We start from the raw sequence: 19583 nt of genomic DNA on the forward strand, positions 1-19583 counted from the left end.
GTGAAACCTGACAGTATCCAGGTTTTTCCACAGCCACACCCCACTTTGATCCCTGCATACACCTGCAGTATATTGAAGTCCAAATCCAAACCGTCAGATGCATCTAGGTTTGTTTGTTTTTTTGCCCCAAATGACTCCATCCCATATTGAAGTCATGTTGCAAATGTATCCAAATCGGTTTGGAAACTGTTTTTCCCCAAAACCCACCAGATGGAGGTAGTTGGGGTCCCAGCCAGCCAGCCAGTCTTCAAACCAATCAATCAATCAACTGACAAATAAATTACTGATGGATTGATTGCTTAAGGGCCAGAGCTGTGGCTGTCAGTTCGGTCCAACACGGAGCAGATCAGCTGACTGTTCAACAGTTCAGAAAAACAAAATGCCCTAACTTATCCCTCCCCAATTCTTATTCCCCATTCCCCCCAACGATCCATCGCTCCATCGGTCCGTCAGCCCATGTGTCCTTCCCCCTCCTCTCAGCTGCTCCCAGACATCAGGTTGATGGCTTGCTCCAGTTTGTGCCTCAGTTTGTGTTTGCGACAATAACCGTCCCGGTCCAATGCTGTCAGGATCTGCAGATGAAAGACACAGGAGATTATAGCAGTACCTACAAAGAAGACAGGATCACTGATGACCAGTGTGAACTACTGGGGGTACCCTCCACATTCAGAAGCTCCAGCTGTTCTCCAACAGTGTGAGCTAAAGGAATCCCATTGACTTAAAACAAAAATGCAAAATTTGGTGAGTGAGTGGCTACCTGGAGTGAGGGAGTTACACGTCAGACTCTTGTGCCAACGAGTGTTCAACAATAAATGGAAAGGGAAAGCTCAAGAAGTTGTTGCAGAGATAATGAGATTGCTTCTACATGTCTGGTCTTAGAGTAAGACCCTCATACATCCAGAAGAAGCTGACCAGGATGCCTCCTTGATGCCTTCCTGTAGAGGTCTAATGCTGCGTTCAAGACAACTCGGAAGTCGGGAAAAAACGAGCTCCGAGTTGTAAAAAATGAATTGAACGGCGTCAAACTCGAAAATTACAGGTCGGGAACTCGGGTATCATATCAGAGCTCCGACTTTCCGACTTGACGTCACGACAACATCAAAACATGGCAGCCCTCGTCTTAAACGGTTAGAATTTAGACATTTTAAGTTATTTGTTGAGGTTTGAGTGCATATTTTGGTGTATTATTGCAGTAGCCTATATGAAATACGTTTATATTAAGCTGTGATTGTTGTATGGTGTGAAATTGTGGTCCTCGTATGTAACGGAAATAACGTTTAACTGTAATCAAGGCTATAACGTTATGTGCACTCATCTGTGGCGTCTCCTCTCCTCCAAAATAAACATCATTTACTGCTGCATTGATTTTTCATTTTCAGCGATGAGCCACAATACGCCAAACTTCCTTCAGGTATCCATGTATTTTTTCGTCCGAGTTCCTGCAGCGTGAACGCAATGATGTCGGGAGTCGGAAATTTCCGAGTTGGGAATCCCGACCTCCGAGTTGTTATGAACGCAGCATAAGTCTTCCCCTGGGTCCCCTATGAGGATGTCTTGCTTGATAGGAGACTGAGGGGTAAACTCTGGACACTGGAAAATACTGGAAGCACTATGTATCTCATCTGGCTTTGGGATACCTCAGGATCTCCAATGAGAAAATGAAGGATGTAGCTGGAATGTGGGGCGACTTTGCTGCCATGGTAATGTGGATCCAGAAGAGCAGCAAAAACCGCCTGGATAAACTTGTGACCCACTGCTGGCTTATATTAGTAATAGTCTTACTGTTATTCCTGATGATGCAGAGGACGCTTCTTAACAGAGCCCCCCCCCCCCCCCCCCCCCCCCCCCCTTTACTGTATTTATTTTCTTCTCTTCTTCTTTATCATTTTATATTTTACTCTATTTTGCCTTACTGTACTTTAAAGCAGAAGTAAGCGATCCGGTCATTTTGGCTAATGCTGTGTTCCAGGCAGGCTTTTGAAACTGTAAATTACAGCTTCAAGTCACGACTTACGACTTTGTAGCGTTCCAGGCAACCCACTCGTGTTTCTCCGACCTGTTTTACCTGTGAAAGTCACTATAACGGCCACTCGTAACTTCCGACCCGTGAACTCTCTTGGCTGCACACACAGCCCTTCATGCCGTTCTCTCTTCTCATTGGATAAAGGTTGTAGGATACGAGAAAAGTTTTCTCCTCGGCTTACAGCAGAGCAGAGTGACTGACAGACCCGTGTTTCGGTCCAAACACTCTATGTAAGTGATTGCTGTCGGAAGATATAACTATTTAAGACTTATATTAACACAAAAATATCGCTTACTTCTGCTTTAATTATTTACTTATGTTGTTATGTAATTATTAAGTTGTTACTGTGACTACATCTGACATGGGTTGTCAGGAGGGATAGTGGGATTCATGTTGGTTTTTTTTTTCACTCTAATGCAGACGCTCTGACGTAATGTGAAATTGATACTTTTCTGTACTTTCTGCAAACATTTAATAAAGAAATTTGAAAAAAACAACAAAAAATTAAAGCCGCAAGCGGCGATGGCGGGCCCTCGCTCGCCCATGCCACCGCGGGGCCTGAGGCACGCCGGGGCCGTGGCGCGGAGCAGAAAGGGAGAAAAAACCTGGAAGGAGGCCAAAAACGCAATGTTTCGTTCGTCCACCAGGGGGCAGTCACCGCATGCGGTCTGGTGCGTTCAGGGGCCTCCCCTCATCACTCGTGTGAAGTTTGGAGTGAATCGGACAAAGCATGAGGGAGTTATGAGCAGTTAAAGGTTCGTCCACTAGGGGGCAGTAATGGGATGCGTGCAGGTGTGTTCAGGGTCAGTCCCTCATCACACATGTGAAGTTTCGTGGAAATCGGACAAAGCATGAGGGAGTTATGAGCAGTTAAAGGTTCGTCCACTAGGGGGCAGTAATGGGATGCGTGCAGGTGTGTTCAGGGTCAGCCCCTCATCACACATGTGAAGTTTCGTGGAAATCGGACAATGTTGATGTAAAATATGCCACTTCCTGTTTCCACTAGGGGGCAACATGAGTGAGATCGCCTACGAGCATATGGAGACGTTGAGGTCGTGACCCTGGACCTGTGTACCAATTTTCATGTTGATACGAGTTCATTAAAGCCATCATAAAGCCAAACGTATTGTCATGGCGAGGAATGGTCGCGGCGTCGCCACACGGACGCCATTACTCGTAGCTTCACAGTCTTCATGATGTAGCTTCACCAACTGGTTCTGCATGTTTTATAAGTGGAATGAAGTTGATGGGATAAAGTATGTACATTTTCCAAATTTTAGTACACTTCCTGCTACCACCGGGGGGCGCTATGAGTTACGTGGGAAGTTAATATATCGGGACGTTCAGGGCGGAGCCGTCATCATGTCCAGCAAGTTTGAAGTTGATTGGATGAAGTATGTGGGCGTGAGAGCCACTCGTATGGACATGGCGAGCACGCCAAAGTGAATTGAGCGCTGGCAGCCACGCCCTTTGACCTACGGACTCACGGAGCACAAGATAAGCTCAGGTAGGTCTGGAGATGTGGTGTACCTAATTTGAACTTGATCGGGCGAACGCTGTGGGAGGAGTTCGTTTTGAGCGGGAAAAATCAAAACCAAAATGGCCGACTTCCTGTTGTGTTGAGGTCATGAGGTCAAGAGGATTTTTTGTATATCTGGGTATAATACATATGTGTACCGAATTTTGTGTGTGTATGACAAAGTAAGACGATGGCGATGCCATTGACACGTGTTTGTAGGGGGCGCTATTCAGCCATTTGGCCACGCCCATTTCCAACGACTTTAAAATATCAAATTTTTCGCGAGGCCTGATGTGCATGCCAAAATTCACGCGTTTTGGGGCATGTTGAGGCCCCCAAAAATGCGATTTTAGGGAGAATATAATAATAAACATAGCAATTACAATAGGGCTTTCGCTGGGCGACTTGCAGTCGCCGCTCGGGCCCTAAAAAAGCAAAAAAACAAAACAAAACGCATGGATGGACAGATGGACATCTCAGTGGATTTCATTCAGGGGGGACAAATATCTTTCTCCAATCTATTGTTGGCAGTAAATGTGTTTTATCATCTCTGACACACTGATGCAGTTACTACCATGTTGGTTTCCCTCAGTGCTGCTGTTCTGCTGCTATCATTTAGTCAGGGCCAACAGGTGAGACAGATTTATCTGTATGTATCAAAGTTGACAACTGCTCACCTCTTCCTTGTACTTGTTGATGTAGAAGTAGAGCTCACTGAGTGCACTCAGTGTGTTGAACTCATTGCCATGGAGACGGGACTGCTCGACCAGATAAGCGTCCATGTCCTGATCGCTGATGCTGGGCATCTTCGCAATATCCCTGTAATACCTGCAGGGGATACAAAAACACACACACACACACACACACACGCACAAACGCAACACGCACACACACACACACACACACACACACACACACACACACACACACACACACACACACACACACACACACACACACACACACACACACACACACACACACACACACACACACAAACACAACACACACAAACGCAACACACACAAACACACACACACAGAGTTGTGTATAATCTCACACTTTAATAACTGTATCAACAAGTTAATGTGTTGTTTTACGGTTAATTTATCCAGATAATTACCCAAGTCTCTGATACTAATTGTGTAATTTTTTTGAACAGGCAATTGCCTTATAAGTCGTCAACACTAATTAATAAGATAAATGTCATATTACATTGCGGTATACAAACAATTGAATAAACATTTGGCAGTGTAATTGTCTTGCCTCTGTTTTTATGATGAGTAACAGCAAAGAGTCTCTCTGATACCTTGACTTTTAATTTTTTTTTTTTTGTTTTTTTACAGATTCTCTGTCATTTATCTGGATGAGAGGTTATCAAATCATTAACTCTTCACCCAGCGATGGTAGTTTTGTTTTACAGTTGTTTATATATAGTATGTAGTTAGCATGTTGATTTCCTCTCTACCCTCTCCTCCCAGCCATTTTTGTTCTCTCTATATATACAATAGATTACTAGCATGTTGTAATCTCTCTGTACACCTCTTTTTGATCTACCCTAAATTCTCAAATAAAAGCCGTGTCTCAAATAGACGCCGGTCTCCTGTACTGGGCCCGGTTTGGCTCCAAGTTTGAGCAAATAAAATCTGGTCTCAATTAGAAGCCGGGTCTATTTCTATTTTCTTTTCTTTTATTCTCTTTTAAGTTCTTGTGAATATACAAAAGCTCAAAGCCCATGACTGCCTTTTAGCAGTTTCTAAGCTGTTTAACTCGTGCTATTGTTCTAAACGGGACTGATTCAACATGTGACCCAGTCTGAAAAAGGAAGCCCGTGGTCCGACCGGACCCCAGTTAGTACAAATGATATGTATTATTAACATGAACAGGAGAAAAGACGGTATCGGATTGATATCGGTATCGGCAGATTCTCTAAATTGCAATATCGGTATCAGTATCGGACATGAAAAAGTTGTATCGAGCCATCCCCACGTTTTCCCCACAGTGGATCATCCTGACGAAGATCCACTGTGATTGAAAATGTTGATCTTCAATAAACACTTGAGGAGCTTTATACAGTGTGCAGACTTCACTCTTTTTTTCTAAGTCAATTTTGTTTGTTAGTCCTGCACCTGTAACACGTTTGGATGTGCGTGCTCTACTCCACTACTGGATCCAACTCTTCCCTTCTATTCTTACTCTTTTAAACAGTAACAATAGAATGATTCCATAGTGTTTTCCATCTTTGCTGAGCATAAGATTTGTTCAAAATTGAATAAAATGATAAAATTACCTCTCCACCCAGCTCTTGTAGTTGGGGATGTCTTTAGCGTAGAGCAGCTTGTTAGATGGGGAGTCTTTGCCGAGTCTGTGTTCGGACGTTGAGCAAGAGTCCATGAAGGTCTGAGCGACCACTGACAGACAGGCGTCAGTGATGCTGCTCTTATGGATGTCGAACACAAACTGAGGATTTTTAATGACGTTGACCCAGAACCTAAGAGGAAGGCTGTGCACGCACACACACACACACACACACACACACACACACACACACACACACACACACACACACACACACACACACACACACACACACACACACACACACACACACACACAGGAAACATCAGATTAGTTCAGAATGAAGCCTCTCTCTGAGCCAGTCCTGTAAGCAGCCTTTTCTCTCGTTCCTCTCACCAGTTGCTCTTCCAGGTGTGTCGGACGTCCGGGTCCGTGATCTGTCGTTTGTCCGCCTGCTCGTCCAGGAAGTCAAACATGTACTTGATAGCCAATGGGAGTGCAGAGCCACGGTGGGCAGTGCTGAACACAGTCTCAAACAGGTCGTCCACAAACTTCTGCAGTGTCCCCTGGTGGTGACAGGACCATGACATGGCAGTAAGTATTTAAGTTTTATTTGAGTTGAATAAATACGTACACAAAATGAATGAAAGAATGAAAAAAAAAGACAGTTTGAGTGTTAGCCTGTGTTTGTGTTTGTGTTACCTTGGTAGCCAGCAGTCTGGTCAAGTAGATTTCAGAAACCATCTTGCTGCCTCTGTCTCCTTCTCTCTGGTCACTGTGCTCATGATTCTTCACCAGATGCCACAGTTTAGTTCCTGAAACACACATCAACAGTCCACACAATGCAGCAGGAGAAGCACTCAGATGCTTTAAATACCACACTGTCAAAGGTCAAGTACAAGTAAGAGCCTTGAAATCCCTACTTGCTGGATAGTTTTATTTGGCCCCAGAATACAGTGGCATGCAACAACTTCTGTTAATGTGAACAGTTAAGTTAAGTGGAAGATTAAATGATCTCCAAAAGACAGAAACTTACAGTTTTTTTCGATTGCTAACAAGCAGTGGTCGAAACTGAAGTCACATGTTCAAAACTCTTAACACAGCCAGCATTTCCATCAGGCATCTCAGCTAAACAGTTCATCTCTTCCCCAAAACGGTGCCTCACCAACAAAACACTTCATACATGTCTCAAAATAAGCTCATTCAACCACAACACTAGCACATAGTATCACTTTGGAAACAAGATAATATATTGCAACAATAATGAATCAGGAATGCGGCAATTTACACGTCAAAAAAAAGTATTTTCTCTGTGCCCTTGCATAGGTACTAAGGGACCTTACAAAAAATAAAACGTTTACTGTAAACAGAAAAAAAAAATTTCTAATGAGGCCAAACACAGATCACCTGGATCGGTTTTGAGCTGGAAACTAACCTGTTTGGAGTTGCATAATATTGTTATTTATTTTATTCAATAAAATATTTTTGATTTCAAATGTTCCTGCAACAGAAATTCCCCACGCCCCCCCTCCCATCATTCTGTTTTGATTGTGTTTTCAACTGTTTTGAACAAAGTGTGTTAGCATTTGAAAAATGTGCTGTAAAAGTCTAGTGTTTTGCAGGTGGTGAATTAGTAACTGAGAAAAGAGTCCATGAATTTTGGTGACTGTTGTCAATGAATGCATTTTGTGTGAAAGCAATGAAAAGTGATTCACAGTTTGGTCCACATGGACTTGTGTTTTGCAGACTGTGTTAAGAGTTTTGAAAATGTGACTTCAGTTTAGACCACTGCTTGTTAGCAATTGAAAAAAACTGTAAACATGAAACACTATTTTAACATTATTTTAATCAATATCAGTGTGTTATTTTTTACTTTTTACAGTCTCAGAGTGAAAAAGGGAAACAAAGCAGCAGCTGCAGAAGAATGGGAAACCCAGGAGACTGGAGCTCTCAGAGAACTTTGACCAAGGTATCAGACAAGATATTTACTGTTTACACACTGTGATAGTTTACAAAGGGGGGGGGCTACTAGCTACTAACTATGCAGGTGAACAAACCTTTTGCTTTTCTGTCATTTTGAAAATGTAAAATTTAAAGTTTAGTGTAAAGGGAATGTGTCATCTGTAACTTTATGCCTTTTGGAGATCATCAGGTAGCTCTGAACCATTTTATACTGTAGTTAAGCTGCTATAGGCTTAGACTGCTGGGGGACACATCTGGTTACATGGAGCCCTCTCCTCTCCTCTCTTCTCCTCACATTTTGAACTGTCATTATCATTATCTGTTGCACTTTGTAGTTTGGCCTTGGTGTCTCGCATTCTCTCTGTGTTTCCACAGATCCACCGAAGCTCCATCCTCTGCACCAACCTCCACCTGCACGGCCTGCCCTCCCTTCCCATGAACCAGTCTGCCAGCCGGCCTGCTCTCCCTGCTTTTCCTCCCACCAGAAGCTGCCTTCATCAACCCTTGTTAACATTTCTATGTTTTCCATATTCTGTGTTATAAACTGTTTTCTTGTCTGTAACAACATCTATGTCACGTCTGTCCGTCCTGGGTGAGGGATCCCTCCTCTGTTGCTCACCCTGAGCTTTCTCTGGTTTTTCCCTGTTAAAAGGGTTTTCTATGGAGTTTTCCCTCAGTAGATGTGAGGGTCTAAGGACAGAGGATGTTGTTACGATGCCATGTAAAGCCCTTTGAGACAAACTGTTTGCAAAAACAGGCTATACAAATAAAATGGCCTTGCCTTGCCATTTCATCTTCCACTTGCTCAATGTTTAACATACATTTTGACCAGGGGTGTCCAAACTTTTGCATGTGCCAGTGGTAACCTCAACACACCACCTCCACTACTGATACTACTATTACAACAACAACAACTACTACTGATACTACTACTACTACTAGTTGTATACTGCTACTATTACCTGTCTCCTGGTCCGGGGTGATCATCGGAGCTCTGGACCTCAGGCTGTCAGGACTGCTGGATGTTCGGAGTAATGACTCTGAAGACAAAGAGACAGTGATGAGTTACCTGCTCTGATTAGTGATGAGATAAGAAAGTGTGTGTGCATGTGTGTGTGTGTGTGTGTGCATGCTTGCTGTACCGTATCTGCTCAGTGATCTGGTGAAGGTGAAGGAGTTGGCGATGTTGTAGGCAGAAACCTGCTTCTGGACCAGTGCCACTAGAGAGCCGTCTGTTACCTGGCAACGCAGAGAAGCACATCAATCTATCAATCAATCAATCAATCAATCAGTCAATAAGCCAATCGCTCCATCAGTCAGCTGACTAATTATCCATTCAGTGAGCCAACTCAGTCGATTCTTATCCCGTACACGATCTGGATGCGCTCCACATGTGTGACTGTGGGAAGTGATACGGAGGCTGCTGGTCCGAGCTGCGTCAACACACCGACTCAAACAAACTGACCCACTTTTGGTTCATTTTCCCCTCTGAGATTCTTAGGCAAAATAAAAATCAACTGTATTTCAGAAAAAATACTTGTGGACAATACACAACTACACCAGTGAGCACTGAAGGAAAAGATTTAGACCTCTCCATTCAGGAGGTTCCAATGACAAAGCAAAAAGGTTTAAAATGGTTCATACAGCTGGATGTGAACACCTTGTTAGTAATCTGACACCTTTAAAGGGATAGTTCAACATTTTGGCAAATTGCCACTATAGTTTCAGGAATAGGTTCATTACCTTTAATTGTCGGTGCAAGCTATTTTTAGAACGGTGGAGCAGAGCCATGAGCTGCTCAGAGCTACGCTACGGAGGCTAATGGGATTTCTTGGTTTCCCTCATCAAACTCATCAAATACACAATCCAACAACTCCAAAACACTCTCAAAAACAACTCCGTCTCGTAACGTTGTGTTATTATCTCATAGCGTGGTGAATGTGCAGGTCACAACTTGTCCACCAGAGCGTTTTGGAGTTGTTGGATTGTGTATTTGATGAGTTTGATGAGGGAAACCAAGAAATTCCATGAGCCTCCGTAGTTTAGCTCTGAGCAGCTTGCGGTTCTGCTTGGCCGTTCTAAAAAGGCAAGGCAAGGCAAGGCAATTTTATTTGTATAGCCCGTTTTTACAAACAGTTTGTCTCAAAGGGCTTTACATGGCATTGTAGCAACATCCTCTGTCCTTAGACCCTCACATCGACTGAGGAAAAACTCCATGGAAACCCTTTTAACAGGGAAAAACAGGAGAAACCTCAGGGTGAGCAACAGAGGAGGGATCCCTCACCCAGGACGGACAGACGTGCAATAGATGTTGTTACAGACAAGAAAACAGCTTGCATCGACAAATAAAGGTAACGAACTATCCCTTTAAGTCATTAAGTGATAGAAAAGGGGACAATTCAAATTACTACCTTCTATGTGTTTAGTAACATGATTGGATTGGAATGTGTATATATAGACATATACAGTATGTGTATACATTTTTTTCTTATTCTTATTCTTCAAATAATATTTATTAATCATACGCTTTTACAAATACGGCTTTCTTTTTGCTGCTTCTGCTATTTGCTATTTAATATCTGTGCTATACATTTCTTTGCTGTTGCTTGCTGCTGCAACCTTGTAAATGTCCCCACTGTGGGATTTATCTTACCTTATCTTATCGTAATTATTTCAGACTTTTACTATTCTGCCTCCATTACTAAAAATAATTCTATTAAAAAACACTGTAAGAATATGAAGAAAGCAAAAGAATGCACTCTAAATGTCCAGTGACTGAGGCACAAGCAATGACTGAGGCCAAGTAAACACATACACTAAGGTATTTTGGACTATGCAGAAGCAATAATGCCAATTTTTGCAATAATGTAACTTTGTCTGAACAAATACACTATATTACCAAAAGTATTCGCTCACCTGCCTTTACTCATTCTATGAACTGAAGTGCCATCCCATTCCTAACTCATAGAATTCAATATGATGTCGGCCCACCTTTTGCAGCTATTACAGCTTCAACTCTTCTGGGAAGACTGTCCACAAGGTTGAGGAGAGTGTTTATAGGAATTTTTGACCATTCTTCCAAAAGCGCATTGGTGAGGTCACACACTGATGTTGGTCGAGAAGGCCTGGCTCTCAGTCTCCGCTCTAATTCATCCCAAAGGTGTTCTATCGGGTTCAGGTCAGGACTCTGTGCAGGCCAGTCAAGTTCATCCACACCAGACTCTGTCATCCACGTCTTTATGGACCTTGCTTTGTGCACTGGTGCACAGTCATGTTGGAAGAGGAAGGGGCCCGCTCCAAACTGTTCCCACAAGGTTGGGAGCATGGAATCGTCCAAAATGTTTTGGTAACCTGAAGCATTCAAAGTTCCTTTCACTGGAACTAAGGGAATTTATACACCTGGGGCCAGGCCAAGTGATTAGGACACCTGATTCTGATCATTTGAATGGGTGAGCGAATACTTTTGGTAATATAGTGTATATTATTTGGGGAGTTTCATTGTGTTTGTGTTTGTTCAGTTAAAGAAACCTCCTGTTCTGCTGTACGGGAAGTCAGCTCTTAGTTTCATGTTGTGCAGCTTGATTTTTATGTTATGTGATGAAAGAGAGGTTTTTCAGAGATGGAGGTGACTTGAGAGAAGGTTTTACGTTTGTTATAATTGTATGTCCTTAAAAATACCTGCGTGTTGTGTGAAATATATCCAGCTAATAGAAGAGCACTGTAGCTGCCACACCAGTGTTTTAGCCCTTCTGTAATATGAACCAATATACTGTGATGTATACTGTATACTGTCTGTCCTTCAAATTATAAAGTGATATGAATTTTTACTTTCTCTACTTCCAGCCTGCTCACTTCTCCATGGCAGAAATCAGACTCTATGATAACAGTACATTCAAATGTGTGTGTGTGTGTGTGTGTGTGTGTGTGTGTACCTGGTAGTGTGCCAGTGTGTTCAGTCTCTTCCAGTCGCTCTCTATCTTTGTTGTCACATCTTCATCTTGCAGGATGATCCTGGTCAGTCGACCCTGACGCCACTCTGAAAACACACACACACACACAAACACACACAGTTATCCAGTGTTTGGGTTTGTTGTTACACACTGACAGTGGTTTGGATTTTTCTGACATGAGACAGATGTTGAGGTCACTGTGGATGAACAGATTCTTCTGTTCCGACTGGATATTCAGTAAGCATTAAGAAATAGATGGATGAATAACTGGACGGATGAATGGATGGATGGATAGATTAAAAAAATAGATGGAAAAAACTAACAAAAAGTAATTTAATTTAAGGGGAGACACTACAGGTGAATAGGGTAAAAAAAAAAAAACTTTTACAAAATTTTAAATAACAGATATCACCATGAAACTTACCAAGTTTATCACTTACATTAAGACAAATATTTTTTGTATTACAAGTTTTGTCAAATGTTATGTTTAAATTTGTAAATGAGGCAATATCTGATGAAATATGCGCTAATTTGCATACATTTCCTGACCCGAAATCTGAACAATGGATAAAGCCTCTTTCAAAATTCTTGTTTCATTTTGTTGACATATTAGAGTCAGAAGTTTTTACAGAGGGGATTTTGGATATCTCTTTGTATCACTCTGTAAATGAGAAAATACTGTCACCAGCCCTAAAAAATCCAATTCCGCCCTGTTTTTAGGAATAAAATGTTGTATAAATCAGGCTGTGAATAATATATCAACAATCCCCTTTGTAAAAACGTTCAGAATATAGACAGGAATAAAACAGGAAGGTTTGGTGTCTGTAAGTGCTGCTGAAGTGGAGATTTTGGGTTCAGAGTCTGAGGAAAAACTCATTTTGAGAAAACAGCCTTTGAAGACTTGTACTGTGAAATTCCATAGATTGTTAATGTAAATCATACGTTTACGATTGGTTGCGGATACGGAGGAGATAACAATTTTTGGAGCCTACATAATTGTTCAGGAGAGAAAGAACTTTACAATGATACCTGACATGACATGGGTCAGACAACAGGCACAGCACAGTAGGATGTCACAGTAGCTGTTAACTTTTGGTGAATTTAGGAGAAATCTACCAACAAAAGAGATACAATGATGTAAAATAACCACCTTAATGTGGATTTTCTACCATTTCTTTTGACTTTTATGAAAGAAGACATGGAAGAAAAATAGCCAATAATCTCAAAATTGATCAATACATGAAAAAACTGTGTTTTATATTCTACTATTATGTTTAACAGTTACCAAGATCCATGTCGTCGGCCTGAGGCCTCTGTGAGAACGGGATTCCTTTGTAGACGGCGTCCAGCAGTTTGTCTTTGACCTGAGTCACCGTGTCACAGTTCAACACCTTCACCGGCACCTCCGTCCCCGCCTCGCCCTCCGGAGGAATACACATCAGAGTCTGGGAGGGGGGGGGAGGATAGAGTCATCTGTCTGCAACAAACTTTATTGTGTGTGTGTGTGTGTGTGTTTGCCACATTGTTGCCACAGTGAGGAAAACATCGTTATCAACCGGCTGTTAAATTGGATATTTTTAACCATGCTGCTCACGCACACACATACACACACACTCCCTCTCTCTCTCACACACACAGAAATGGAGAAACACATTATGTCGTCCTCACACAAAAAGAAATTTGCAATAATACAAACATTCATTTGATGAAAACACACAGTCACGTACACACACACAGCAGTGGCTGCTGTGTCAGTCAGCTCTATCATTAACTAATAATAATAATACTGAACCCTGGGCCCACATTCAGATCCTTCTTCCCATTTTTTTCTTGACTCTAGTTTAGTCTAGTAATATGATTTTATGACTCCACAATTTAACATCATCATGTTCCTACATGTTGTCTGTCTGGGGCTGGGGGCCCCTGAAGGGCCCTTAGACTCTCCTGGTGCTTCACCATCAGGAATAACCTTTAACTCTGGAGCACAGAGTGAAACCTGGTGTCTGCTTTTTGCCGTCAGTAAGAGCGGAGACTGCCAGTGTGATGTAATGCTAGTGTAATTGTGTGTGTGTATTACCAGCTGTTTGTAGTCGATCTGCTGTCTTATGAGCTTGTCTTCACTCAGAGAGTAGCGAGCTTCTCCTGTGATGGCGTCAATGGGTCCTTTCTCCATCTGCTGCTTGATGGCGCAGTAGAGCATGAAGAGGGGCTCACCAGCACACTCCTGACAGACAGACACACAGACAGACAGACAGACAGACAGACAGACAGACAGACAGACAGACAGGCAGACAGACAGAGGGATATTCATTAGCACTAATGGTTCTCAACCCTCTCTGAACCCTCTCAAGGATCCCTGGGGGCCTTTGAGAGGGTTCAAGAGGTTCCCCAATTTTTTCTTGAAATTTTACCACTTTTTTAATAGAATTTTCTAACTTAAAAAAAAAAAACTATTATTATTGTTTTACTTTGTTTTGTTTTTTAGAATTTTTTTACCAGTTTCTTCTAGAATGTTTATAACTTTAGTTACTTTTTTTTTGAGAAATCTGACCCCTTTTTCTAGAATTTTTGGGAAAATGTTTTGAGGAATTTCACCTCTTTTTTGAGAAATCATACCACTTTATCTCTAGAATTTTCTCATTTTTATTTTTTTTTTAATTTTTTACCATTATTATTGTTTTATTTTGTATTTTTTATTCTGAAATTTCACCACTTTTTCTAGATTTTTTTGGAGAAATTTGACCAGTTTCTTATAGAATTTTTAAAACCTTTTTTTGAGGAATTTTACCAGTTTCTTATAGAATTTTTAAAACCTTTTTTTGAGGAATTTTACCACTTTTTTTTGAGGAATTTTACCACTTTTTCTAGAATTTTTTTGAGAAATTTTTATCATGTTTTTCTAAAGAAATTTAATTTTTTTTTTCTAGAATAAAAAAACAACAACAACCTTTTTCCAGAAATGTCTCTATAATTTTTCTGAAAATCCATGCCTAATTTGAATGTATATTTAGTATATATATATGTGTATTTCTGGTGTTTGCTTCAAAATTTTGTCCAATGGGGGTCCGTGTCAATTTTGGGGTCCTTGATGTAAAAAAGTTTGAGAACCACTGAATGAGCACATTTGAATCCTGGAAACTCATCAGCAGCGGATTTCACCGATCCCCATTATTTTCATGAATAAATCAGCTGCAGCTGTGATGTGATTGGTCCAAATCAGACCGAAGAGGCAGAGATTAGGGAGGACTGAGGGAAAGAAGGTGAAAGGATTGAAGGAAGGAGTAGGACCAAGAGGAGAAAAAAAGGAAGGAAGTAGGGAATGGAGGGAGGGAAGAAGACAGGAAGAAGGGAGTGAGGCAGGAAAAAGGAAAAGAAAGGACAGAAACAAAACATGTGACAGATCACCTTGAGGAATCGATGCAGCAGGAAGGTGAACCAGTTGGTCAGCATCTTCTCAGCCACCGACTCCGTCCTGAACACACAGAGGTCAAAGGTCAGCTCAGCTGTACAGTATGAGACACAATCCAAGACACAGGTAAAGAGAGTTTTGTTTCCATGGATACAGCAGCAGCAGAGGAGATGAGGGTACAGGAGCACTGACCTCCTCAGCAGCAGTTTGGGATGGTTCCTGTTCTCCAGGTTCTTCTCGATCAGGTCGGCCAGCAGCTGCTTCAACACCACCGTGGCGTACTCCATCCGGCCCTGAGGAGACACAGCCAGGACGCTTTACTGCTGCTGACCTGCTGCTGACCTTAACACGCTACACTCATATTAACTCCTATTATTCTTTTACTAACAGACAATAACTGGCTGGACACCAGCAGCTACACAACATCTAACAAACATACTTGCTGACATATTTCAAAGGTTATTCATGATATAAAACATCTGTTTAAAGGTTATTAAAGCAGAAGTAAGCGATCCGGTGGTTTTAGCTAACTTCCTGTCAGCAGATGGAGTTAGCAGTCCCCGCCCTCGTCCCTACGTCACCACATTCACGCGCATCCCTTGGCTGCACACACAGAGAGGACCGCCCCTTTATGCCGTTCTCTCTCCTCATTGGATAAAGGTTGTAGGATACAAGGAAAGTTTTCTCCTCGGCTTACAGCAGAGCAGAGTGACTGACAGACCCGTGTTTCAGACCAAACACTCTATAGAAGTGATTGCTGTCGGAAGATAGAACTATTTAAGACTTACAAACATTCACCTTACGTCTGCTTTAATACACATAATGGCATATTAATGGCTACTTAATGTCTATTAGCCAGTTATAACAGATAATAACATTTACAAATCTTAAAAAAAAAATGTATTAACCGATGTGCAAAATGAGAATTATCCAGTCATTTACTAAAAAAGTTCCACCAACCAAATATTGACAATTATTAAGTGTGTACAAAACTAATTAACTAGTTATAGATGTATATTAGCACAAATGAAAGCCTCAAACGAATAGTATTGGCACATGGATCATCTAATGACAACGGTTAGAATGATCATAGTTATCCATGTATTAATGTTAATGAGGCCTCAGGTACCTGCAGAGCGGCCATCAGCAGCGAGGCCACGTTGCCTCGGTCCCTCATGGAGAAAGACCTCTGAGCCTCCAGAGTGTGGATGAAGGTCAGGAGGAACATCTTGTTGTTCAGCAGCTGACTGAAGAGACGCAGAGCCTTCTCCACGTTAGCTGGAGACTGAGACACACACACACACACTTTATATTATCACCAGTATATACCACCATTATCTATCAATTCTGAATTGATCCAATATATAATAATTATTATATTAATTATATATATAAATATTATTATTATTATTATTATTATTATAATAAATAATAATAATAATAAGCATTAGAGTTCATTTGCAAAAGCAGATAACTCAGTTTTCTTTTCTTTTTTTTTTTTTAAATATTTGAAAAGTTTTAATTATTATTTACACTAGGTGATATCAGTCAAACCAAAGTTAAGTGGCTTTGACCAAGGAGATGAGATGTACAAAAACAGATGTAACTCAAAAAAATAAAGCTTTATTGAAAACAACACTATGTAAAGAGTAATTCAAAAGCATCAGCTCATTTTTTTCAAAATGGCACTTATCTGCTTTTGCAAATGAACTCTTCATATGTTGCTTATAAAAGCTATATGAGGGTTTAAGTAAATTAATTATTACAACAAACAACATATTTTGATTGATTATATTCTTTGAATATTATATATTTTAATTCTAAGAGGTAGAGTTTCTATTTATTTTTAAGCTTCTCAAATTAAGAGTTTAATTTCAACATCCAGTTATACTTTACATTAACATCTTCAGTTGCAAATAACATCCTAATTATCAGTGTTTTATTCTCTGCTGATATATCATAGCCTCTGGTAAGAATCTTTACTAGTTGCCACAGTGTTATACTATATTACGTTCATTATTGTGAATAAAACCCTTTAATTTGCTGAATCTGTTTCCTGAGTTTTTTCTGTTTTGTCTGTTAATCTAATTTAATTCATTATTACTGTCACATGGCTCATCCACTGGGATTTAACAGGGATGAAATAAATTAGAAAAGTCAGTTTTAGATTGAAGCAGTAAAATCCTCCTCATGTCAGAGTCAAATGTGAAAACTCAGAGGTGATGCACATATTTCTAGATTTAATTTACACTCTCAGGTGACCATTAACTCTGGATGATGAGAATTCATATTTTTCATTTTATCCTTGTGCTCAAATATTGGATAAAAGAATGGTGCATAAATTGTATCCAAAACGTTAGAGGATGATTATCAACCACTCAAAGAAACATAATTGGAGTGTTAAAAGAAATACTCATTCTTTTCACTGCAAATATTGACGTGCTGCCCAACTCTCATTTTCATTCTAACTTCAATAAAGCTAAACAAGGACAAGGATTAAACATTTTTGGAGATAATAATTTAAAAAAAAAGAGTCAGTGGTTTAAGAGGAGAAACCTCTGGAGTTCCCGATGGTCCACTGAGAACGGAGCTTCACACAAAGATACTTTTTCTGCCATTTCTCATCAAATTTGTGGAAATCCCTCCAACCAGGGACTAATCTACTTCCACACCTAGTCATTAGGATCCGAGAAAATCTAATTCATGGCTGCGGATGCTGAGAACAGAGGCTCAGTGGCTCAGAGCTTCCTGCTGGGTTCACTTAATTAAAGCTGCATGGAGGCCTGGACCAAGCAGACACTGTGGAGAGTTGTTCTGTCTCACACTGGAAGTTACTGTGTTTTTTACAGCAGCTCTGGATCTTTCCACGGAGCGTCTGTATGGAGCCTCCCTGGTCTGTGTTCAGTCGGTGCGTCACGTGTGCTGAGGAGACTGACTGTTGGCTCTGTGCTGTGTTGTGTTGTGTTGTGTTGTGTTGTGACGTACGTCCAGCTCTTTGAGGACCGGGTGCTCCTCGATCCCTGGGAACATGACTCTCATGGTGTAGTTGCGATACTCCAGGAAGGGGATCTTCACTCCGTCCATGTCGTTGGTCAGTTCCTGGATGTCGGTCTGCAGCTCCGCAAAGGCTGCGAAGGGAGGGACCAACAACACAGTTACAGGACCGCTCCGTTAAAAGTAACTAAGTACATTTACTAGGGGTGGGAGAAATGATCGATTCACATAAATATCGCGATATCTTTTTTGACGATTTTTAAATCGATTTTTTTTTCAAAAATCGATATATTATTTTTTGAATTTTTAAAAAAATATTGTGCAATGTGCATTTATTAGCCTTTTTTACATACAGAGAGTACAGGTTTTGAAAAGGGTTTAAGTTCACTTTATAATGGAGTATGTTAATTTATAGGCTTCTACAGTATTTGTGTGCAGATAAATGTTAAAAATGCTAAAGACTAAAAATCGAGAGAATCGGCAATATCGTAGAATCGCAATTTAAATCGAATCGCCATCCAAAAAATCGTGGAAGAATCGAATCGGGAGAAAATCATATCGTCCCAGCCCTAACATTTACTCAAGTACCGAGTGTCCTGAATCCATGATTGAATGAATAGTCTCCCAACACTGCTGACTGCTGTGAACCTGATCCATCTGATAGCTGGACATCAGCACTTCAGGGCCAGGATGTGAGATGCTTCAAAATAAGAGATTCAATGTTCTGCTTTGATTACACTTATTAGGAAACCTGAACTTTACTTGATGCATCAAGTACATTTTCTATTATATCTCTCTCGACAGGGTATTTGAAGTCCACTGACATTCACCTAGCTTACTGTGGGACATAAAGTCTCTCTCTGCTAATGTTTGATTTTATTCTTAAAGGCACAACGAGGAGTTTCTATTTGGTTATTAAAAAAAGTCTCACGTTAATGTGGATGAATCTACATTACCACTTGTTAATGTATATATATGGTTTTGTCTCTATGGTTATTTTGTTATTATTAGTGGTGGTGGAAATGCTGGTCAAGCCGACCAGCGTTTCTTTACTTTCGGTTTCACGGCGAGTCATGAGAATAACGCCGCCAAATCGCCGTTTATGGTCGGAACTACGACGGTATGTGAGTCCTCCGTGGCTTCTCTGAGTGACAGGGGGTCTCGGCGTAGCAGTGCATGTCCATATAACGGTTGCAAATGGATACCAACTGTCTTCGTAACAAAAAGACACACCAAAAAACATCCAAATACCTCGATGCTGCCCGTATGTAAGACAGTTGGTATCCATTTGCAACAGTTATATGGACATGCACTGCTACGCCGAGACCCCCTGTAACTCAGAGAAGCCACGGAGGACTCTGAAACTTCTCCCAGCTCTTAGTCCACATGAGGGGGAAGAGATAATGAGTGAAATTTCAATTTTGGGTG

General features: G+C 41.0%; 1 protein-coding gene across 1 annotated transcript in view; it reads right to left on the reverse strand.

Moving 5' to 3' along the window:
- Positions 1-431: 431 nt before the first annotated feature.
- The window catches only part of plxna3 (plexin A3), a 168128-nt gene continuing 148976 nt past the window's right edge, over positions 432-19583 (reverse strand). The window contains exons 25-38 of the mRNA XM_083975993.1: positions 18147-18289; positions 16291-16446; positions 15354-15454; positions 15158-15224; positions 13830-13976; positions 13038-13197; positions 11735-11838; positions 8945-9041; positions 8765-8842; positions 6543-6655; positions 6237-6406; positions 5833-6045; positions 4220-4370; positions 432-572 (exon numbers count right to left, since the gene is read on the reverse strand). Coding sequence (XP_083832119.1) covers positions 477-572; positions 4220-4370; positions 5833-6045; positions 6237-6406; positions 6543-6655; positions 8765-8842; positions 8945-9041; positions 11735-11838; positions 13038-13197; positions 13830-13976; positions 15158-15224; positions 15354-15454; positions 16291-16446; positions 18147-18289 — 1796 coding nt within the window. The 3' untranslated portion in view covers positions 432-476. The remainder of the gene's footprint in view (positions 573-4219; positions 4371-5832; positions 6046-6236; positions 6407-6542; positions 6656-8764; positions 8843-8944; positions 9042-11734; positions 11839-13037; positions 13198-13829; positions 13977-15157; positions 15225-15353; positions 15455-16290; positions 16447-18146; positions 18290-19583) is intronic.

Source organism: Trachurus trachurus, assembly GCF_905171665.1.
Source record: "Trachurus trachurus genome assembly, chromosome: 7".
In the NCBI taxonomy this organism is placed as follows: Eukaryota; Metazoa; Chordata; class Actinopteri; order Carangiformes; family Carangidae; genus Trachurus; species Trachurus trachurus.